The sequence below is a fragment of the Poromitra crassiceps genome (genome assembly GCF_964638095.1).
Source record: "Poromitra crassiceps genome assembly, chromosome: 11".
NCBI lineage: Eukaryota > Metazoa > Chordata > Actinopteri > Beryciformes > Melamphaidae > Poromitra > Poromitra crassiceps.
The window spans coordinates 40,864,785-40,889,746 of record NC_139643.1 but is presented as its reverse complement, the minus strand read 5'-3'; the positions used below and the strand labels follow the sequence as shown (position 1 = coordinate 40,889,746).

The 24,962-nt window shown below is 43.9% G+C and overlaps 1 protein-coding gene across 1 annotated transcript; it reads left to right on the top strand.

Moving 5' to 3' along the window:
- Window positions 1–1,138: 1,138 nt before the first annotated feature.
- Window positions 1,139–15,214, top strand: maneal (mannosidase endo-alpha like; the record flags this gene model as incomplete). Its single annotated transcript, XM_083645777.1, has 4 exons — window positions 1,139–1,652; window positions 1,866–1,975; window positions 10,306–10,382; window positions 14,578–15,214. The coding sequence occupies 4 exons, from the start codon at window positions 1,139–1,141 to the stop codon at window positions 15,212–15,214; spliced, it is 1,338 nt and encodes a 445-aa protein (XP_083501903.1).
- Window positions 15,215–24,962: the final 9,748 nt, after the last annotated feature.

Genomic DNA, 24,962 nt, shown 5'->3' with positions numbered 1-24,962 from the left:
CCCTCATACATCTGCCGCTGCTCGGGGTTAATCCCACCCATTCCTCTCCTCCGCATCACAGAAACAAATATTTCATTCTCTCTATAGTGTGACCAATCGATAAACGCAGTGTTTCTCAAAAGTGGGGCTGGCTGGCACTGACAGGATGGACATGGACATCATCACACCAGCAAACAGACGCACTCTCTCATCATAAAGATGGGATGACAGCGAGAACATCCTCAAATCCTGCATGGAAGAAGAGACATGAGAGCCAGCTGAACAAGGCGAACCAGCCGCTAACGGTATGGACTACAAAGGTAACCACCAGCCTGCCTTTATTGTCGCTCCACAGAAGCCTGGGCTGTGATCAGGAGGACTGTATAGTCCGTGTTTTCTGCCAAGAAAACATTTGGGGGGATTGTTGAATGATGAAATGACAATGTTGATTTTCCACTTTTCTCTCTCGAAGAGGAACGAATGCGGGGAATGAAAACCCAACCGATCATGGCTGTGGGAAGCCAAACAGAAGCGTCTTTATTGTAGTGCAGACTTCTCCCAGGACGTAATTGTTATGGAAGTGAAATGAGATGGCCTTGGTTTTCATACGTTTTATAGACCAGATTGTGCAGCGGCCGTTGCAGGGACAGAAGAACGAGTTTCTCCTTTGCCTAGTCCACTCGCTCGACGCCAGTCCGCCCCTGCAGGACCACAGACAGCGACAATGAGGGTTCCCATACCTTCTTAAACATCAAGTTCAAGGCTTTCCAGGTCCAATTCCCTCAAATTCAAGGACCCAACACGGCATAGTTTGAGAAACGGATCAAGCTTAGGTTAGTCAAATTACTGTTACAACACTGATCATTTATTTGAATAATGAGAACTATTAATAGCAGGCTTTTCAGAAGCTCACAGACAACAATTAAAAAGAGAGGCTTGAATGTGTGAACACTTCTCAACTGTGCTGTGTTAAACCTATTTACTAACGTCAAGTGAAAAAAATATCAAAATAACTTCAATTTCTATTCTTGCACAAAATATATAAATTCAAACACTTTAAATGACCCATGTCTGTTTTCAAAAACTTTCAAGGCCTTGATTTATTTTCTCAAATTCACAAACTTTCAAGGATCCCAAGGACCCGTGGGAACCCTGGACAATGACTCGACTGCGCAAGAAAGCTCTCGTCGCACTCTTCCTCTTCACGCTCTTCATATTCGGGACCATGATGGGGCTCAGGACGCTGAAACCCAGCGACGGCTTCTCGGACCTGCCCCCGGGCATGGTGCACTTTGTCGCGGAGAGGTCGGACAGAAGGCGCCTGGGCGTGAAAGACGTGGTGGTGTCGCCCCCAGTCCAGTCCCGCCTGGCCAGCAGCAGCGACACCAAGGTGGTGTTCACCAAGTCCGACCGAGATTACAGCATCTTCTACGACGTGCACATCTTCTACTACCTGTGGTACGGTTCGCCCATGATGGACAGCAAGTACATTCACTGGGACCATGTGCTGGTGCCACACTGGGACCCTAAGATCGCAGCCAGCCACCCTCAAGGAAGGCACACGCCTCCAGAGGACATTGCCTCGAGTTTTTACCCCGAACTGGGACCCTACAGCTCCAGGGACCCGAAGGTGCTGGAGTCACACATGGCCCAGATAGAAGCGGCCGCAGCAGGTGAGGTTTCCAGCATCATCCCACACACACACACGTGCTCCACATGCTGACTTCATGGCTTGTTTTTTTTCTTACCCTTGGGTGTCAATTGGTGCATGACAAGGTGTTGGCACTGTCCTTATAGACGGTTTAAACTTGACAACATAAACATTCTCAATCGAAAGAAAACACATGCTTGGCTGTACTCATATAGCAGACTCTCTGGTGCTGTAGGGGTGCTGGTGTTGTCCTGGTACCCCCCCGGGGTGGCAGATAACCACGGGGAGCCCACCGAGGACCTGGTTCCAGCCGTCATGGACGCTGCCCACAGGCACAGCATCAAGGTAACTGGTGAGACAACCGGTATGTTTTTTCCTTTCTGGTGATTTACTAACTGAATGGCTGCCAAGTGACAGTTGATTGTGTGGTGCCGCAAGCAAAGTCAGGACATTGCTTTGTTCTGTTCGAAGACCAAGCATGACCCTCAGACACTCCTATTCTTTCCATCAGCCTTGTGATGTCCAGCATATTTCACGAGTTATTTTGTGACCAACTGTTGTTAATTTACTTATTGGTGTACCCACTTTCCCTCAACCTGCCTCATCTACTTCGGTTAAGCGATTTCCTACATTTCCCAAAATGTAGAAGAAGAGAGAAGGTGCGACAACTTGTTGGATTCAATTTGTGTAGGTGGAGAGAGCGATAGTAAGAGCAAGAGAGCATGTTTTTACACTCGAGAAAAAAGCGACAGTCCTGCCCCTTAATGGCTGCATTGCATTCTGGTCTATTTGAAGCTACTGTCATGGAGAAATTGGCCTCTGCCTCTTCTATGATGGATTTCGTGCAAAATGGCGGCTCTAGAAAGATTCTCATGCCATAGATATTATATTACTATAGATGGCTCACCGCAGGCTCTGCCAATTCTATCAAATGGTAGCAGCGAGTCTCCTAAATGGGCGTGGTCAACCATTGACTCAGACCTGCCGAAAGTCTCCTAAGTGGGCGTGTCCATGGAAAACCATGGTCAAAACCCACGTGACAAAATGACAGGAAGTGAGTTGAAGTTGGGCCATCTTGCTTGAATCCCATCGTCTTTGCTCATGCTCTTTCATTCTGAGGGACTTACACCAAAACCTGACATTTACCACTGATGGTTTAGATCGCTGAAACATTTTCTGCTAAATCCATTGTAGCCACGCTAGAAATATCTGGATATAATGTTGCGTAATGAAAAGAGAAATACACGTACTGTACCCAAAAATGCGAGATACTCCCGCCCACAACGATTTGAGTCAGCGGGAGTACATGCCTTGACAGACAGCCAATCAGCATCACCAAATCCAAACCAAATCGACTCAGAAGAACAGCAAAAACGTCCGCCGAGAAACTCCACTGATCCACACTTTCGTTCTTGTTTAATTGTTGTTATTGAGTCTATTTCTGCAATAACTGCACTTACTGTACAGCTGTGTTTACTAACGCTAACATTACCGCTCGTTTCTTTGGGAGACGCGGTTACTGTTTCGCCAGATTGGCCTGGTTGCATTGTCATTTCAGGAAGTCGCTGTGGGCGGCTGCAAGTCCAGACTGATATGTTGAGCCAAACAGAATGTGAGGTCACATTATCTTGATGGTTTTAACCAGGCCCGCAAGATACATCCCCAATAGTTATTTTCTAAGAGTGAAAGTGTTTTTAGGGTGGATTCTCCCTTTAAATGCACTCCCCCCCAGCTGACAAAGCTGTGTCTGAGCTTACACTGAACAGGGTCAGAATGAAACGGCTCTAAATCCAAAATAAGCTGAAGGTGCTTGAGACGCAAAACAAGCAGAGCTCCGTCTGTAGATTCAGCATAATAGGACAAAAGAGCTTTTGCCTCAACCCACATTCATACTCCTTACATGGAAGACTTGAGCTGAGAACTGGCTCTCCCTCCCTCGCTCTCTCTCTCTCTCTCTCTCTCTCTCTCTGTTAGTCAGACTCTCCCTCTCTCTCTCTCTGTGTCAGTCAGACTCCCTCTCTCTCTCTGTGTCAGTCAGACTTACACAACAGAGTACCGGATATCTCATGGATGACCTGAAGGCTAATGCGCAAATGTTCCAACCAGTGCACCAGAACTGCCACCAACTAGATAGAGGTCGAGGTGTGTGTGTTCATGCATGCATGCGTGCGCATGTGTGTGTGTGTGTGTGTGTGTGTGTGTGTGTGTGTGTGCGCACACGCGCGCGTGTGTTTTCCACTTGCCTCCTCCTCAGCAAATGTCATTGTGTGCCAGTGCCTTTGTCCTGATGTCACGTGTCATTTGATCGAGCGCTTCTGAGGCAGCCACATAAGAAGACCTTCACTTCATAGCTTTGCTTCTTCTGTGCTTTTGAACCAGATAGCGCTCGCTAACTAACTGACATTGCAGCCCGCGTGAGCAGGGAAAATGACAGAACACTGTGTGTGCAGAACAAGATGCCACACTAAAAAGATGTGATGCTAAGGCGGTTAAAGCTCTGTTCGTTTTTTTTAAATGTGATGTCGTGTGATATCACATTGCCCTTTTAATGATCAACACAGTCGATCAGAATAACATTTTCACAGTTTATGTTTATGCAGACATTCAACGTTTGTGAACCAAAAATATGTTAAGTCAAGTCAAGTTTATTTGTATAGCACATTCTGTGGCTGTTCTCCCCCCCTGACCTCTGCAGAGACATGAGCTGAGGGTTATCAGACAGAAAACCACAGAGAGCTAAATTTGTACTGACATCGGAAGTACGTTTTATTTCTTGTGCTCTGCCCTGGCTACCGCTAGGCGTGAAAATAACTTTTTGAAAAACTGCTCTAGACTCAGTATATGACATGTCTGGATCTCTTTGCAGTCTGTGCACAGTGTCCATTTCTGTGGATCTGTAGGAGGCGCTGTGTCGCTCTGTGTATCTGCCTGTAGGAGGCGCTACGCTGGTGATGTTAAAGACAGGGCAGTGCTGTAATATGTCTCCTCCATCGGGATTCGAACCAACAGTCTACCTGTCAGACAGAGACAATGACTCAGCCAACTGAGCTATGAGCTGTTGGGAGTTAAGCTTCTGATTTCTACACACTGTATTAACACTGACAATAACACAGAGCATAAAGAGTGAGACAGGTGAGATTTGTACCAGTGAGTTGAGCTAGAGTCAGGGACTGACTAGTCTCCTTCATCAGCTTATTTCTATCAGTGTTCAAACTACTGGTGATGATAAAGAAGGATCACTGCTGCAGCTTATAATGTGAGTACTTTTTAAGAAATTGCCTGAGGCTGGGATTGAACCAACAACCTTTGCATATCACACAACATTCACATGTTTATCTGAGTGAGCTATAATCCACTTTCTCTCAAACTCTTATCATATTTAGTCAACCTCATCCTGATTTAAAGATTTTGTCGACTAAGTATCTAAGTATTTTGATCTCATCTTAGTCAAAGAAAACCGTAACTATTCATTAGAATTTCCAAACTTATTGTAAAGATATATTAATCGGTTATTCTGGAATTGTTTTAAGGTTTGAATGTGCAATACAGACACAGATGTTTAACGTCTTCTTCTCTTCTGATTGGATCTCTTCCCAATTCGTCCCTCCCTAACATTTAGTCTAGTTTTCACCAGTGAAAATAGGTAGTCGACTAAAATTTTTCCTCCGTTTTCGTCTACGAAGACAACACTGCTAAGGATGCATGTCTCAAGCTAGTGGTGCACTCCTCTTCCAAACTCACACACACTTTTCCACAACTACACCATGTATCTGAAACAATGTTTACTTACTGTCAATCTCATCAAAGTTTCTGAAGACCATCTCCACATGATCCCACTCCATAAAGCTGCATTTCCCAATGAAGGGCTGGGCAAACACCACATACTACTGATACATATTTCAATTCAAATACATGTCACTCTTGTGTTAGAATCAGTAAATGGGCATTGACACTGTTTTTATATAACCCTTGATCAATTCTCATTAATCTTTTATCTTTTCTTTTTTATTTGTCTGTAGGCTACATACGTGCACTGCCAAGAGTAGCGGCAGCATTATAAACCAGAGACCAGACTATATCAAAAACATAAACACACAGTGGCGTCTTTCATGCATGCTAGCAAGCGAAACTGCTGTCTGTCTGACCACAGACTGTAGAAAGAGACGCAGGATAGCCAAGCGAATGTGATTGGATGAACGTTTGACGCTAGGCCAATCACAGGCAGAGAGGGTGCATGCAGCCTTCGCCATCATCCGAAAGAAAACATTGCATACTGTACTGTACTGCGACCAGGCTGTTAATAATTATAGCGCCACCATTAGGCCAATAAGATATTTTTTGTTGTTGTAGGAATAGATGGATTTTCCTATCAAGTATAACTTACACAAGGAGTAAGGGCCTTGCAAAGTTCTACATTTTGAGCAAAATTTGCCCGGAGATATCTTCATGGGGCACAAATACTATCAGCCTAAATCACAAAGAGACACTGTAGAAAAGAGTGTTCAGATGCCTTGTTTGTAGCTGCAGCTACTATGAGTTGAAATGTAAATATGCGAGTCTGTCAGCATCACAGAAACGTGAGGAATCTGTGCAAACCAAGCACTTCTCATCATCGGCATCCATCCGTGACTTATTCAGCCGAACAGCATCTTACCTTGCTGGCCTTCCATGATTTCCAACAAGTCGAGGAGGCCGAGCCCCAGCGCCAAACACCACCACGTTGCCATGGAAACTGTTTATGAAGACCTCGCAGCCGCTTTTGAAAGATGGAGTGGGCGTTCGCTCAGCGTTCGGTGTTCAGTGTTTGTGGCTCGACGGGTCTGTCAATGCTTTACTGTTTGCCACTGAGCTGCCATAGACTCCCCAGACTGAAGCAAACAAACCGTAGCATAGTCTCTCCCGGATGAGAGCGGGGATCCATCACAGCCTCCGCCGAAGTCACACCCTGCTGCTGCTGCTGTGTGAAAACCTCATCGCACCTCCTGCTGTGTCGATTTTCAGTTTGTACTCGGGCTGAAGGATGACATGATTTCTCTACGGGTTTGAGTACAGCCCTGGTGCTTATGAGAGAGAGCCTTTGAAACAAAAGCAGAATGCATGGTAGCCCACCTAAAAACAAGCCTGTTCATCGTAGTGTTCTGCGTACAAATAACACGACTCCACACGTTCAAATTGCGTGTATTGAATACGCCAAACTTGCCAATTGCGTGCCGTGCTATAATCAAGAAGTAGTGTGACATTTAAATAATCAGGGCAAACTTAGGCAAACTTGTAGGGTGTAACTTCATTAGACAATCGGTGTATGTACCATTTCATTTGCTTTAAATTACATGATTCTCATCACTCGACAGTCAAGACATAACGTTATGTAGGACCCGCTAGTCTCGATAACAGTATCGATAAGCTTGGACCTTATTTGATTGATTTTCTGGTTTTGATCCATTTGGAACCTGGTCCTTATAGAACCGGATCTCAATCCCCATCCCTAGTCACGTGTCCCGGGCGAGGCGTGTCACCTGCATGCAAAATTGGCAATTGGGGTATGCCCTGCACACAATTTAAAAGTGTAAAGTCATGTTATTTATCTTTTATCTTTATCTTTATTGTTTATTCGAGCAGGGACAGTACACAATAAACATATTGCACCAGAGATAGCTAAGAGCTAATTTGCATCTGTAGTCCCTGGGCGCACGGAGTCCTGTGCGCACATAGTACATATCAAATACAGAAATAAAAGAAAATCCTAGTGTCTAAACAATCAATATACATGGTACAAAAAATTATAATACTTACTATTAGTAATATATAACACAGTAAAATATAACACATAGGTACACAGATTGGTGAGACTGGGTTGGTGAGGTAATGAGGCAAAGTCCTGAATTATTTCTGAAGTGCAACATCCATTCTGGGGCACATAAAGTATAAAAAAAGAGCCTGCAGATATGATGTTATTATGACTCGTATGATCGAGCGGTTAAAAAAAGATTTCTGAGACAGTCAGGGGTCTGTGGAAAAGACCTTGTGTGTTGCCATCTGAACGTGTTGAGAGATGAGAGGACACTACAGGACAATGTGTTGCGAGATTAGAGGACACTACAGGACAAGCTTGTGGGGATGGTGAGCATCTGGTTCCTTCTCTTCTCCCGGCGGTCCCCTCTCCTCCCCCCTCCTCCTCCCAGCTCCATTTTCCAGATCTTCCCAGCATCCTACAGGCTAAAGTTAGACTCTGTCTGCTTCTATCTTTGTACCAGAGGAAAGGACACGGTGCTGCCTGTTTTCCCTTTAATGATTGATGCCGCTTGGACCAAGGCACCTTCTCACCGGGAGCTTACCATCGCCAGCAGCCTGGTCGCCAGTAAATGAAATGACAGCATTGTATATGTTTCGGTAATCCATGGATACATAGAATTAGCCTGGGTAAACCCATCCCCCACGTGACCTGCTCTCAGACCTGTTCTCAGTCACTATGTGACTAGTGACTGGGAACTGAGAGAGCAGGTCACGTGGTGGCTGGGTTTACCTAGGCTAACATAGAATATCATGTTTCTGAATCAAAAATATGCATATTTTTTGCATAATCATGGTTCTAGATACGTGTTAGGCCTATATCAACGTTATAACGTCATAAAGGTCTGGTATTGAAATAGCGCAGTGGCCAGTAAGGCTGGTGTGGTCAGTGTGGAAGGAGGGCGTAAACACTTGCCTTTCACACTGGAGAGCCGTGTTCAAGTCGCAGTTTTTGTTGTTAAAGCCTAACCCAAACTTTACTTGCCTAAAAATAACCAAAGTTGTTATAGTTGTATTATTTGCGTTTATTGTTGGTAAAGGCAGCAATGTTTTCAAATTAACCGTGGTTTTGTTTAGAGTTTTCGTTCAGATTATATATCCCTGGATTGCAGAAATGGCAGAAACGTACAATGTCGACATTTTATTCCGGCGATTGGGTTGTCAACAGGCAAATTGATCCGTTTCCGATGCAGGGAATTTGATACACTTTATATCAGTAACAGGAAAAGAAATTTTGCTGCATTGCAGGTTGTAAATTGCAAATTGACCCTCATGTTGGTAGGCAGGGAATCTACCGCTACACTACCCGGATGCCCAAGATATTCTCTGCTTAACATAAAATACTGTTCGCCATGAACATCTAATGTCCATGTTGATCTATGATATTTGGCAACATGAGCTAGCTAATTACAATGTTACAATTTCACTTCGCAGATGTTTTTATCCAAAGCGACGTACATCTGAGCTTTATAAAACACAAGCAATGATCTAGTCAGAAGACAACAACATGAGTAAGTGCCATGAGGCCAAGCTTGAGTCCGAATGGACCTAGGTGCCAACAGGCACACAATGTTAGCTGTTAAAGCGCTACTTGACAGTTAATGTTGAGTCACACACGTGTTTTGATAGATTTAAAGTCATGCAATTCTGAGAATTGTACTGCTGAAGTATTTTGAAGATTTGAAGAGAACATGATGGCAGCCCAGCATCTGCAAACGTGTCTCTGTCAAAGCCTCGAGCTCCGCCCCAACCTCTCACCCCTCCTGTCCCGTGAGCTACGGTGGCCTGAAATGGACAGAAAGTATGACCTGACGTTGTCACTACAGAAACCACCTAGCTGAATACGTTACAGTTAAGAAATGTAAAGTTAAGAAGAAACATCCCATTGTAAACTGTTACAGAAATATTACACATTGATTTATGGCATTTATGACATCATGCACAGCATCCCTCCAGCCCACTCTGTGTGTGTCTGTGTCTATGTATGCCTGCCAATTTTATATTAGGATAAGATCACAGTTGCTCGGGTGACATCACTGATGACATCACAACTGTCCGAGTGACATCACAGTTGGGCAATTCACAGTTGGGCAACTGCGCCATCGTGTAACTGTGCGCCATTGGCTCATATTACATCATAATTGCTTGAGTGACATCATCACAGTTGCTCAAGTGACATCACTGATGACATCAGTGCCCAAGTGACACAGTTGGACAAAACACACTGGCTGCGTCACTTCCGTCACTTTCGTGACTGACAGACAGACAGACAGAGACCGCCCACCCACCCACTTAGCCTATTTTATCTAGGTTGAAAGTTTTTTTATGTTTAATTTCAAACATATAGTTGTAATATCGCTCTTGGAGGAGCATCCTCCCCTGCCTCCATGGACGATGGGCTTCACAGAGAGGCTACATGCAACATCTCAAAGAAAACACTGCAGAGAGCTCCTCATCAAAGCTCTTATCTGGAGATGTATTCCTCCCTCAGTCTGACACTCTCCATCGGCCACATCACAGGCTCGCGCAGCTCGGTGCATGAAGCCAGTGTTATTCTGACAGCATGCTGAAGAGATATCTGAGTGATCCTCACAAAAATATGCACTCACTGTGGCACAAGTACCTCCATTAGGCATTTGGATGAAGCTGGAATGGCACTTCAATGATTCACGGAGCCAAATAATTAGCAAAGTCCACAGACCACAAATTAAATGTAGAGTAACACACTGGCTGTTGATCAAAACAAATAGCACCGGGCCCAATGCAAACTGTGTTCAATTTGTAATTCACTGCATAACCCTTTATTTTCCAGGCTTTTATGTATTTGTGTGGTGTGTTGTGTGAAGCTAACGCACTCTCTCATGTGTTCAACTGTATTTGTACAGGTGGCATTCCACATACAGCCATACAAAGGGCGGACGGACCAGAGCATGCATGACAACATCAAATACATTATTGACAAGTAGGTTGGCCGTCTACACCTGTATTTCCTCAACTTTTTCTAGGGACCCACTTTCTAAGAATGACAAACTATGGCGACCCGATCCACAATAGGCCTCATCTATAATTCATGAGAAAAGTGAATTTGTGCATAAATGTATGAATGTTCCTGACCATTTTTACTGACATTCTTTCCAACATCACCTTATATTATCTTGAGTAGGTTGTTATTGAAAATGTACACGTTACATACTTTATAAATGAGACAAAATAAGTGCATTTAGGCAGAGTTAACAGGCTCTAATTTTTTCCTCTCATCAGTGAAACAATATACAATTTTTAAATACAAGACTGTGGAAGAAATTCTGCAAATTTATTTTGACAACCCAAATAAAATCTCCTGCAACCCACCTGTGGGTCCCGACCCAGTCTTTGGGAATGACTGGTCTACATTTCAACCCTTGCCTGGGTCCAAACCTTCCAATCCGCCCACTCCACCGGGTTGTGTTTCGGCTGCTTATGGTCTGACACCGTGACATGCAACATGACATGCAGCAGCGATTTCCTCGGTTGAAAAAACAATTAGCGAATCAGCACCGATGGGAACTAACGATTAGCCAATCAGCATCAATAAACAGCGTAATGGCGAGACTAACACCCTTGTCAATCTGTTTCCCATTGTCAAGCGCACCCAGGAGTAATAACAACATTGGCGGCCGCTATAGACAAGATAGATGCTGCTATTGAGGAAAATCGATAGTATTTGTTGTAATAGTAATTGTACTTGTTACAACTCGTTACAAACATATACTGTATTAAAATAGGTTACAAAGAAGCAATCAACTCGGTGGAGTGGGTGGATTCAAAGGTCCAACAGGCAGCGAAACAGGCAAGGGTTTCCAGTTGCCATGGCCACGCATAACTGTTGACTTAAAATGACCTTAGATTTTCAAGAGACTCCTGGCAATATTTCTCCCGGGGCCCCCCTGTGGCTGAAAATGGAGGCCAGCTCTATTGGCAACTCTTCCCTGCCAGCTATGCTATTTGCTAAATTAGACCTGGGACATTAGAAAATTTTAATTTAAGTTTTGCCATGAAAAACTGTCAGAATTTTAAACCAAGTTAGGAGTGTTTTGAGTCTACCAGATGTTTCTGTCCATACGCCAATTTGTTTCAATCACTCTTTTTTGGCTCCATGGTCAGACAGACACTATCATGCCTGGAGTGAGAAAGGGCTAGTTTCCATCAAAGACCTATACATAGATGGTCACTTTGCATCCTTTGATCTGCTGAAGAGATGTTTGGGTTGCCTGGCACGAACTGGCTCAGATTTCTTCAAGTCAGAAATTATGTTCGATCCAAGATTCGCACCTTTGAAGCACTCCCAAATGACCATGCTTTTTTCTATGTATTGCTGAGCCCTCCTCACTCCAAGCATCTAATTTCTAGATTTGTATGTTTGTTTGACAATTGCACCATGGCCTCTACTGAGAGGATTAGAGAAGCGTGGCAGGGGAAACTTGGCAATGACTTGTCTGACATTATATGGGATAGGAGTCTGTCTGTGATACAACTCGGCTCAGTTAATAGTAGACACCAGCTGATCCAATTTAAAGTTACTCACCGTCTTCACTATTCTAAGCAGAAATTGCACAAGATTTACTCGTCTGTCTCACCACTGTGTGACAGGTGTCGGGTGTCGGAGGGCACTCTGTCTCATGCCTTCTGGTCCTGCCCTTTACTGACCGGATTTTGGGCCAAAATATTTGATTGGTACTCTAAGGCCTACAAAATAACCCTTCAGCCGGAGGCAGAACTCGCCATCTTCGGCTGATCGCGGAGTCCTCTCTGAACTTCCCTACAGCTGTGCAGCAGTCTCTGTCACAGGGGACAATTGTTGCCAAGAAACTCACTCATTCTGCAGAAATGGAAGTCCCCCACTCCACCCTGTTTTCAGTTGTGGTTGGTGGACATGATCTCCGTTATAGGAATGGAGAGACTCAGGTTCTTGAGGACCAACTCACCTGGGAGATTTCAAACTATTTGGGACCCGTTTCTGGCCTACCTTGACGAGGTTAGGGGTGATGGGTGACTCGCCCGGCCGGTCTTTCTCCCTCGTGTGGGATCCCACTCATTTATATATGTATATATATTTACAAGCATAATTTATATATATTTACAAGCTGTATGTAACTGGTGGCACTAGTGTATGTATGTTTTTTCTTTCTTTTCTTTTCTTTTACTGTATCTGAGTTTGTTTGTTTGTTTGTTTGTTTGTTTGTTTTTGGTTTGTTTTTTCTGGGTTCTAAAAATTTTAAATTGCTAAAAAAAGAAAGAAAAAAAAAGACCTTGGATTCAGGCAGATTTGCTGATCTCTAGTGATTGATTAAGGAAAATCAAATTACTTCCCCCATGGAAATCAGTTAGACTGGAGACAATAGAGAGCCGCACGAACGAGTCCCGAAATCATCGATGCTAACACTCCTGGTTCTTCACTGTTTTCGTCTATGGGATTTTTTAATGGGTTTTTGGCGCGATGCTTCTAATAAGGTCTCTGGGCAACGCATGCTTAATCAAACGCGAACCAGTGTTCAGTAGGATAATCTTCACACATGAGGACCACTTTCATGAGTTTTTAAGCCTTTATGTGCCGTTAAAAGGGCGGCTAGATAGGAAACGGCTAAATGAGACTACACTGTTGAGTCGACGGAGATAACGTCATCACTTCAAAGGACGAACACGGAAATTCTCTTTCCCTCACCTGGTTCAGCCTGGGGTAATCAGTGCACAGCAGCGCACACATCAACAACACTCCAGGTTGAGTGGTGACGTGACGGGGAAGCCTATGCGACACTGTGTGTAGTTCTGGATTAGCTTAGCTCGAGCTTTTTACTTCTAGGGCTCGCATTTACGCTTCAAAACTCATGAAAGTGGTCCTCATGTGTGAAGATTATCTGGCTGAACACTGGTTCGCGTTTGATTAAGCTTGCGTTGCCCAGAGACCTTATTTGAAGCATCACGGCAAAAACCCATTCAAAAATCCCATAGGCAGAAACAGTGAAGAACCAGGAAGTCCGGGACTTCCGCGTTCCAACTACAAAAATACGTCATCCCTGCGGCTCTCTATGCCAGACTAGAAGATGGAAATGGAGTGCAACGAGTTGACAATTCAGTCTGATATCAGGCTACTTCAACTCCTTTGCCAAAATCTCACTCTCTCTGTCTCAGACTCTGTCTCTCAAAGAAATAAAACCTTTCTTCTCGCTTACCAAAGGGCAGAGCTCTGCTTTCCATATCAGTGGCTGCTGACGTTGGAAGCGAAACATGAAGCCTCTAAAGACCTGGAGAGAGAAGATTAGTTAAATATAGATGCCTCCCCTGTGATCTTGCTATAATAGACAGGCAGGTAGCTTTGGCTCCTCTGACTTCCACCAGTCTGCCAATAAAAGGAAACTGATTATACAGTTATACAATTCAATACATTACCCTCAGCTTTTCCCATAGGTCATGCTAAGTATGAAATATGTTTGCTTTGGGAGAGAGACATAGAGGAAGGCCGGGGCCAATAAGCTAATATTTCATCTAATAAACTATTCAATAGGTTAAAGGTTCCCGGTGAATTCATTTTCTGGGCTATATATTATTGCCAATATTTCCTGAAACCAACTGTGGTTACCCTCAGACCAAAAGAAACAAGATTTGGAGAAAGAAAAAGAGAAGTAAATCATAAATCCATTCTAATCCATCCATAAAGTCTTGAATATATAGGCCTAAGCTCTCTCTCACAATGGCAAGTGGTGGAAGGAGTGAAAAGCCGATGGAAAAATCACTTCTAACATATTTATCCTGTTCAGTAAAACCAAGGAGGGGGAGGGGGGACTTCTTCTGTGGTGTTTTATGGCAGTTGGCATCATTTCTGTTGCATTACCGCCTACTTCTGGATTTATCATCCACTGTTTCCCTACATTCTGTCCCTCTCAAGCTCACCGCCTCCTTCCTACCTCGGGGGCGGGGGGACAGGAAGTAACAGGGTTTATGGGAAACATGGTCTTAATTTTGATAAACATGATCGCTAAAAAATACCACTGTAGTCAGATAGAGGCCACCAATCATCTCTCGGCCATGATTTGACAATGATGATTGATGATGATTTAGATAATAACAGAATTCTTTCCTTATGTGTTTTTGTTTCTTTGCCTTTTTATAATTTTTCTCAGCTATGGAAAGCACAGCGCGTTCTACAGATTCAAGTCCAGCACAGGGCAAGTCCTGCCTCTGATTTACATCTACGACTCTTACCTGACTCCGCCAGAGTCCTGGGCCGAGCTGCTGACCGCCAAGGGTTCACACAGCGTCCGAGGCACACCTTACGATGGGGTGTTTGTCGCCCTTGTCGTGGAGGAGCGCCACAAGCACGACATCCTGGCCGGCGGCTTCGACGGCATGTACACCTACTTCGCCTCCAACGGCTTCTCCTTCGGCTCCTCCCACCAGAACTGGAAAGCCGTCAAGGCCTTCTGCGACGGGAACAATCTGCTCTTCATCCCCAGCGTTGGGCCCGGGTACGTGGACACGGCCGTCCGGCCCTGGAACAACCACAACACGAGGAACCGGGTCAACGGGCGCTACTACGAGACGTCCCTGCAGGCGGCGCTGTCCGTCAGGCCGGAAATCGTCACCGTCACCTCCTTCAACCAATGGCATGAAGGCACGCAAATAGAGAAAGCGGTCCCCAAGAAAACGGTGACCCGTCTGTACCTAGACTACCAGCCCAACCAACCAGACCTCTACCTGGAGCTGACCCGCCGATGGGCCGAGCACTTCAACAAGGAGAAGGACAAGTGGCTGATGTAAGAATGACTTTACCATACACGCTCGATGCCCCGAGCGTGGTCAGAAACAGCGTTAAAGCAGTCCGCTCCCACTGACGATGCGCCCACTTTGCGCTCACCCGCCCGTCTGTTTCTCTCCCACTAACGACACGCCCACTTTGTGCTCACCCGCCAGTCTGTTTCTCTAAGTACCGACGATGAAAATTCCTGATGAGGTTTTCCCCAATCGTCCACAATAGTCACGGGTTCCGGGTTCGGCATGGGACCTAAGGTATTTCATTCCCCATTAATTTATTCCATAGAAAAATCCTTATAAAAAGAGTTTTAGGCCGCGTGTCGACAGGAAGCATTTTCTTCAGGTCAGAATGCTTTGGAAATCATGCGCTCAGACAGAACGCTTAATTGTTGCTGTCGGAAAAAAAGTGACATTGATAAGCAGCGCGCCTCTCCAAACGTTGACCTTTTCTCTGCTTGAAGCGCCCAGAGCGCTCCGCCCAAAACACTAGCCATCGAGAGCGCTTAAACGCCAGGTGAGGTGCTGGGAAGAGCAGCGCTCCTAGCACGTCCTTACCATCGACAATGAATTGCAGAAAGGCCCTGGCAGCTCAATAAAACACTTCCTGTCGACACGGCCCCTTACTTGCTCCAAAAAGTAAATTGCCCCAGTTTGTTGTTTTTGTCCGAGTGAAATGGCCCTCCTGAATCTGAATATAGCTGAATGGCTTGGTTTGACCAAGTAAAACTCTTTTCCATAGGGTTTTTTCCAAACATCTATGGGAAAATGAATGGGGAATGAAATCTCTTAGGTCCCATGCCGAACCTAACCTGACTCTGCCAGACGGGGGCGGTATTGTGTTCAAACAATACCGCCCCCATCTGGCTGTGTCAGGTTATGCCGAACCCGGAAGAGGGCGTGACTTTGGCACTCTATACTCTCACTGTTTTTAATAGCTACTACTACTTTTGTACAGGATTAATCATGTCACTGGTTTGTTGAAGCCACAAGGACACAAGGATGTTCAGTTCTGCTGAGCATTTGTGACATCAGAGTCAGAAAAATCGCTAACACTTTACTTGAGGGTGCATATGATGACTGACGTGACACTGTCATAACCATGACATGACACCTGTCAGGAGGCGTTATAAATGTTTATGACTGTTGTTATTGTCATTGGGTAAATTACGTCATTGTTTGTTAATGCAATGTTGATATTGTTTGAGATGTCTTCATTATGACACCTCACGTCATAAACATGAAATAGCAGGCATTAAGATGTCATTAAGTGCAATCACACTTTCAAATGAGTTTATAACGGTGTCATTAATATTTTCCTTGACCTCAACTACAGTGGTACAATTTGAACATTTCATTAAGACGTCATTAAGTGTAATTAGTCTTGGTTAATGTCAAGTTGTCATAAATGTTCATGTTAATGTCGAAGACATCTCAAACAATGTCAACATTGCATTAACAATGACATAATTTACTGAATAACACTTAATGACAACAGTCATTAACATTCATAAAGCAAGCCTTCATGTTCATGACAGGTGTCATGTCATGGTTATAACAGTGTCAGCTCAGTCATCATTATGCACCTTCAAGGAAAGTGTTACCAAAACGTCCGAACTCTGCACTGCTACGTATAGGTGTATTTTCTTATTATAAAAAAACTATTCTCTCCTGTATTTCTTTGAAAACCAATTAAAATTATGTCTGTTTACTGTTGGAGAATCAGTGACGTGTTTAAAGGAATGTGACCAGTGGGTATGACATCATCAGTTGGTGGTGTTTACATGCTCAGTTGATGGATTGTGTTCTTTCACTAATATAGGGTGGCAGGGGCGGACTGGGATCACAATTCAGGCCGGGCATTAGATACCAAGCAGGCCAGGCCGATACGGGCCGATGCGGAAATTTTGGTCCGTTTGAAGCCCAATTTGGTCCGTTTGAAGCCCAATTTGGGCCGTTTGAAGCCCAAATTGGGTCGTTTGAAGCCAGATTTGGGCCGTTTGAAGCCCAATTTGGGCCGTTTGAAGCCAGATTTGGGCCGAGACCAATTTGACAATGAGATGCACCCACTTTAACCCTGAATAAAGTAATAAAACCACTAGTAAACCAGTAGGCAGCACCTGGCCTGCTGTTAAGTGAGTTTTTTTTTTTTTGCAGGCCAGGCCAGGCCAGGCCACCGGGCATTTGCCCGACGTGCCCGATTATGCAGTCTGCGCCTGTAGGGTGGTGTTCATGCTTGTGCGGGACGCCGCCGGAATCTCAGCGGGTATGACATCATCAGTGGGTATGACATCTCATTCACCACTGGTCACTACTTGATGATGATGACGATGGCATATAGATTTGTTGGGAAACAGTCACTGAAGAACTAGTCTGACTGAATGGAAGCAGGCTGCGGGTATAGGCTCTGTCATTGGCTCCGACCATTTCAGTCGGAGCGGAAGGGAAATCCCATAGCAACCTACAATCCCATTCTAAATTCCTCTGCAACTCAACCTGTAACAACGATTTCTCAAAACACCACTGAGTGACTGAAATATGCTGTTGGATTTCAATGGTGAAGTCCAACAGTATTCACCCAGAACATGGTATCACTGTAAAATAGGCCATCCCTATGATGAAGGAAGTGCACTTGGTGAAATGTTAACGGGAGCATGTGGAGCGTATAATGAGCAGTGAATGTCAGTGGCTTGTGGCTAAAGCAGTGCAGTTGTATAATCAAAGCACGAGAAGGTCAGGAGGAGGCACAGTTGCAGTACACTGGACAGGACGATAACGAGGCCTTGTCCCCTTTCTCTTTCAGTCTGTTCTCTTTTTAATAAGCTCACAGTAGCCTACAGGTTGGCCTTTGGCTCAACCCAATCGCCAGAATAAAATGTTCTGCGTTGCACGTTTCTACAATCTGCGGATACATAGAATAATATGATATGTTTCTGATCCAAAAATACGTTACGCATGTCACGTTTCTAGATACGTGTATGTTATAGCAACATATTCTCACCCCCCAGCCCGTCAGAAACTGACATTTGTTTGTTTTGCTCGCGGCTACCAGCCCAGTTCGGCCCGGTAACGTGTTGCAGGGGTCACGGCTAGACTCACCGGTTAGGTTTAGGCAAGCAAAACAATGCGGTTGGGTTTAGGCAACAAAAGCAACTTGGTTGGGGTTAGGCCCTAACCCTAACCGTTAGGGTTATGGTTTGCGTCGGGGTTCGAACCAGCCCTCTCGTGACCAGAAAGTTGCAAGGCAGGAACGTCAGGCGGCCTAACAGTGGTCGCCTGAGGCGCAATGTGTAGATATCTGGCGGGACAGGGTATACTGTCGTCACCTGACTAGTGGTCACGTGACTCGTGACTAGCCGTCACCTCGCCAGCACCGTTGATTTCTGATGGGAGGGGGGTACCTTTCTCTTTGGCAAGTGATGGCAAGGGCTGATCAAACTTCAGTATTTGACAGGCTGGGAGTGAGAACAGGTTGGTTAGAGTCTGCTATTGAAATAGCGTGGTGGCCAGTAAGGGTGTTGTGGTCGTGCTCGGGGACCCTGCATAGCCTACTGTAAATACACACTTTCTTATCTTTTTTTTTTTGCTCAGCCCGACCCTGACCCGACCCGTTAGCATAAATTGTCAGCCCGGCCCGTCGGGCTGGGTCGGGTCCCGTCGGGCTCGGGCTGAAACTGAGAACTCTACTCGGGGTGGATGGAGGGTATAAACACGCGCCTTTCACACCGGAGAGCCGTGTTCATGTCCCAGTGTGTTCAAAGTCTACATTTCAACCATAAGTCACATTATGTATAATGTTGATATTCATGTATCTAGAAATGTGATATGCAGTGTATCTTTATCTGCCACTGCACGCTCAGTTTCATAAATTCTGAGATAGAGCTGCCTTGGAAAAGGGCATTCATGCCTGCTAGTCTTATTCTGACTAGTACGGCTCAACACCAAATTGTATCATAGACTATACAAGCCGGCCATGCGTAATAATGGACATTACTAAAATGGCTGCGGGGCTGTGAAGAAGAGATTTTCTTGAAAGGTTGAGGTGCTTATTGGATTCAAGAGGAGAACCAAATATACCAGCCACAGACGCCAGCAATTTCATTACATTTTCCAACTCGTATAAACTTGGCTGACATCTCTAGACTCTATTGACTGATTCAGAGACCCTTCAAACCCTTGGAAGGAAAGCAGGGGCATAAAAGTTGAGTATGACAAGGTGCTCCATATCTTCACTCAGGGGTTCCCAAACCTTTCAGACCAAGCACCTTTATGTACCAAACCACAATTCCCAGGGACCACTTCCACTGCGGATACCAACAAAAAATGTCGCCATAAAATAAACTTTGCTGATTTAACCATGCAATAGCAGAAATGCTAAATAACAACACAAGTTTACTGGTTCAAAACGGACACACACACACACACCTGCCAACATTAGGCTGTGAAAATGAGGACCCGTTTGAAACTGTTTTTTCCTCGCTAAAGTTCACGTGACTTCACTCTGGCTTTAAAAATACAGGGTCTGAAAGTGGATTTTCAAAATCGTGATATTTCCCGAATATCACGATATTTCCAAAAATCCGCCCAAAGGGTTCATATTTAGTAGCCATGGTGGCCTATGTAACAAAAAATGCAATGCTCTGGCAGACCGCCAGGCAGAGCCCCGCAGACCACACAGTTTGGGAATCACTCTCTTAAATCACGTAGCCTAGAAGTCCAAATTTGGATAGTTTAGTGACGGATCATTTTCAAATCAGCAGTCATTGCTCCACTTTGTCCGAGACTTTACTCGATATATTGGAAGATTTGCTGTCAAATGATATCAAATGCGTCTATGCCATATTATATCTTCAGGTTTATTGCTTTGACGTCCTTGAAGGCAAGACCGAATTTGGGCAGATTCTCTCTGTGGTCGAGCAAAGGGAAAAAGACAAACTGCAGCGTTGTAGTCTGTGATCTCAGCACTTCAGTGGATGTGGATAAATAGGCTCATCAGGATGTGCTGACAGGGCGCTTGTAGAATAAATGGCATAATAATAGGCTGGGGAGCCGAGCAACACAGAGAAACAGGCCGGGATCACCTCCCAGTGTATTCATCTTCAACTGTGAGGAGGCATGACTCAGCAGAGCAAGTCCTACACGGGCAGTTTGAAGAACTAGATTATACGCCGCCTGATCATCTAGTTTGTTAGGACCCTGGCCCCTTGTTGTTTGGGGGGGTCTGTGCGTATGTGTGTGTGTGTGGGGGGGGGGGGGGGTTGGGTTGGCGTGGTATGGGATGTCACAAATGTGTCTGACAGACTCCGCCCACCCGCCTAGGCAATTTTATAATTGGATAATTATTCAATAAAATGTTGGGGGAAGGCGCTATCAAGCCTGACTGTGTGTATCTCTGTAAAAACTTTTGAACAACACAGCCTTTTACCTCCTCTCCATATCTGTGCAGATCTGGGTGCTTATACTTGGCTGGTAGATGTGATCGTTCTTACACACACCGTTTTCAAAACCACTGAAAAACTAGGAAGCAATACTGTATGTGTTTCATGCTGTCAGCTTCGTGTTTATCCTCTGCATTTGACCCCTCTTATAGGTACCTACCCAGAACCTAGGAGCAGTGCAACCAAGCCATTGTATCAATTTACCGGACTAAATCAATTGATTTTTACTGCCTCTTGATTTGGCTGATTTTACTGTCCAGGATAGTTTATGGCTGAACAATAAAGTAGGTTCAGCCCATATAAGTCTGCAAGGAAATTGTAATTATTTTTCTTGTAAAATTGGCTACAAAGATAGTGTTTCTCTAATGATTCCCATATTTGCTTGCTCAGTTATATGTGTGTACCGGTGTGTACACACAGACTTCATTTTCTTTTCAACATCACTTCAACTAGAATTAATTTGGAGGTGGGCATTTGGTAGTTGTGAAGACTGAAAATAATATAATAAAATCAGATATCAGAAACTATACAGAGTATAATTGTAACATATCAATTATAGGCTATAATCATGTATTATATTTGCAATAGATATATTGACATTGTTGTTTTTGTAAAAACTCAAAATTTGAAAATCAACAACTCAGCTATTCCCCATTATCCTTTTCAAGTGGGCTGCAATAGAAGACAAGGTTTCTAAATATTCCTCAGTCTGGATCTGCTTTTTTGTTATACAATGCAAACATTTACATACATTATGTAGAAAGCTAAAGACCAGTGCTAAATTTAACATCTTTAAGACCTCCCCTCCAAATTATCTCTAAAGGCAACAAGAGCCCCATCTGGTGGAGTTTACAAGCTGCTCAACTCTGCAAGCAAAAACTTTCTTTTTAATTAATCACAAATATATTTTAAACTATAGGTTCTGCAAGCACAACAGCAATGAGCAATTTTAAGAAAATTGCATTTCTAGGAGTAACAATGAGCACCTGCATCCACACCATAACTTTCATTTTAATGATATGAGCCTCTCACCCACTGTGCTGCTTTCTTTATTATTAGTATTATTATTATTAACACCCAAGTACACAGGTTTCTAAGCCTATTTAAACAGCACAATGAAAGTTACATCCAATGATGCACTGGTAAATAAAATCTAGGTAAACTATGAGCTGCATGCAGTCAGGGATCATCAGAAGGAAAACTACCAATAGTAATAATAAAGAATCATCATAAAAGTGTATGCTTTGTCTTCATTAAAAGACCATTTCATACAACTTAACTTATACAAGTCTGACACTGCTTACTATATGAATTTAAAGCTTTATGTCAACCTAAAAAGGTGTTAATAATTGTGCAAATACAAGGTGAGTAAAACAAGTTTTTGGTTACATCAGCTGCTGTGTGCTGATGAAAAGTGTCATGTAGTGAACATTGACTCTGCTAACAAATAATGGCTTGCCTGCTGTGGTGGCTTAGCAGATCTTCTAGGTGAGCAAATAAATGCCTGCCTCGAGGAAAACACCTGGTCAAAAGACTATTTACACTGCAGTCCATAACACCTCTCATATAACCATCCAAATAATCATATCATCTCTGACTGCCATGATATGATCCCTCGAACCTGTTGACAAAGGTGTTGCAGTGTCGAAACAGGAGACTTATAAGTACAATAGTAACCATAATAAATGTCTGTCTGTTGTAGGCAAGATTGAGTTGTTGATTTTGAAGTGCATTCTACAGTACATGTACAGTATGCTTCTATGTGATTCTATTGGATATTGTACAGTGATTGACAGGTAATGGTTATGAGTGTATCAACACAAAACTAAGCAAGAATCAGACACCTAGGCAGTTATTTAAACATACACACAATAACACTGCATATCCTAAACATAAAAACGATCCTATACATAAACCTGGAACCGATAATCAATCCATAATTCTTTTTTCTTCTTCACATACTGCAGAAAACGGTCCTAAGTGGATGAAGCAGTTAAGATTGTTTACGTGGAGAAACTGACATCTCTTTTAATTCACTACCCCTCGTGTTTTACACCGCCGTAATAACATTTTATAGCTGGAAATAAGAAGGTGCTGAACAATTGATTTAGATCAGATAAAGTTTATTGTCCCTGCAGGGACATTTGTGTGGGACATGAAAGCTGCAGCACCAAGGACATAAAACCAGTCCACAAAAGCTGCAGCATAGATGGAAACATCAAATCAAATATGCATTATGGGGGAAACCACATCATATGGCCGGCCCATTAAGGTAGTGTTGTGTTCCCACTTCCCAGTATAGCATTGTCTGCCCATTAACACAACTTAATGGGACTTGATAGTTATTGGATTCATAGGAGCGTACAGAGATGATTCTGAATCTAGCCCCAGCATGATGAGTAGCCCTCATCACCAGACTGGTGGAGATGGTAGATGTTTAAACTGTTCTGCCTGCTCGTCAAGTGTTTCCCTTGAGGGAAGAGCATAACATAAGCAGTTTGTTGCACCAGTATTCATAGAGACACCGGGACGCATGTATAGGATTAGACCACCAGTGTATCATTTCTTTCAGCTGCAGCCCCAAAATACCTTTTATAACAGTCCCACTTCTTTTTATTTTCAGCATTGTGGTTGTTTTGCAGGTTAACTCTAAAGGCCAGTGGATTTTGCAAGTGAGTGAGAGAAGGCCAACATGCCATCAATTATAGCTAACCACTATTCCCTTGTGCGATTTAAGAAAAAGCTGAGATATTTTAGTAACACACAAAACGGATCAAAGGACTGCAATATGTGTGCGTGTATATATATATATACATATTATATACACGATATATATACATATATACATACATACATACATACATATACACACACATGTGCAGTCGCCAGCCGCTTCTTTCCACCTGACAGTGAGGAGGCCAACCAGACCGGAGGCGCTAGTGCAGCGACCAGGACTCATACCCTACCAGCTTCCCACCCGCAGACACGGCCAAATTGTGCCTGTGGGAACATCTGACCAAGCCAGAGGTACTGCTACTGGGAATTGAACCCGGGTCTCTCCGCGCTGGTAGGAGAGTACTTGTAAAGTTTTTTTCTCATGGAAATACCAAGCTCATCATCAACATTGTTAATCACAATGTTGATGATGAGCTCTCATGAGTAACAAGCTCATTATCTGGTCCCACAGCCCCTTGGGTTTCCTGCTTAATGTTTCATTTGTTTACAGGTGAAAAGATGCCACTGAAGCAGAACGTAAAAGGTACCGTCTCTGCCTGATTTAACCAATTTGCAATTAACAATCAGATCAGTCTAGTCGTAATTCTGGAGTGGCATGACTGATGGGCTTAATTTCTAATTTTGAAGCAGGGGAAATTGGGCTTTTCATCCTTACGAGAGGAGTCATTCTTCTGCTCAGTAAGAGTTGCTGCATTCAAAAATAATGACTGTAATTGCTTTTTTGTGCAAGGGTAAGCAGTCCGCGCCATAAATTAAATTTGACGGCATGATTTTGATGTCAAACAAGCACTGATGTTATATTTTCATATTAGTGCTGTTCCGCATGTCTAATGTCAGCAGAGGGAGATTAAAGGAAGATTAAAAGGTAAGGTTCTGCCGCTGCACACTGAAGTAAACCTGAAAGTCAATGTCTGAATCTAAACCTGACAACTTTATGAGCAGGACTGCCTCCGCAAGTCCAGAAACTGCCAAGGCATAACTCCAAGACTACAAGTGCAACCGCTCTGCCAACGCTTTACAGCAAGCTTCATGAAAACAATAACAACATCATCTGATGTCAGTTCTACCCAAAACAACAAAGAAGACTACGAGCCGAACATATCAGTAAGCACTCCGTCATCGTCTCAAGAAGACAATAGTAAAAGAGCCGTCTCACCTGGCTTTCACACAAGCTCAAAAATGTAGGATTCGTCTATGGTACAGACTGAAAAACATGCACATTTCCAGACTCCTATGCAGAAGAACTCACATGTTCTGCCTGATTCACAGAATATGGGAAACTCTGAGAATGCTACTGAGAACCTTGTCAACCTCGAGCTCTGAGAGAATCCACGCTGGCACCGATCCACCAAGTCTGTTCCCTACAGGAGAAACCGCTGAGGAACCGAAAGAACACCCTTTCTATTTTTACGATAATACCATCTGTACACAATTTTTGTTTGGTCATGGGTTTCATACACTTTCTGTAATAAAATATCTCAAGAGGAATCTGATGAAGGTCTCACGACCGAAACGTTATTCTTTTTCTTTGACTTATTAAACTTTTGATTGCATGTGGAGACAGTGTGCGGGAGTTTATTCTT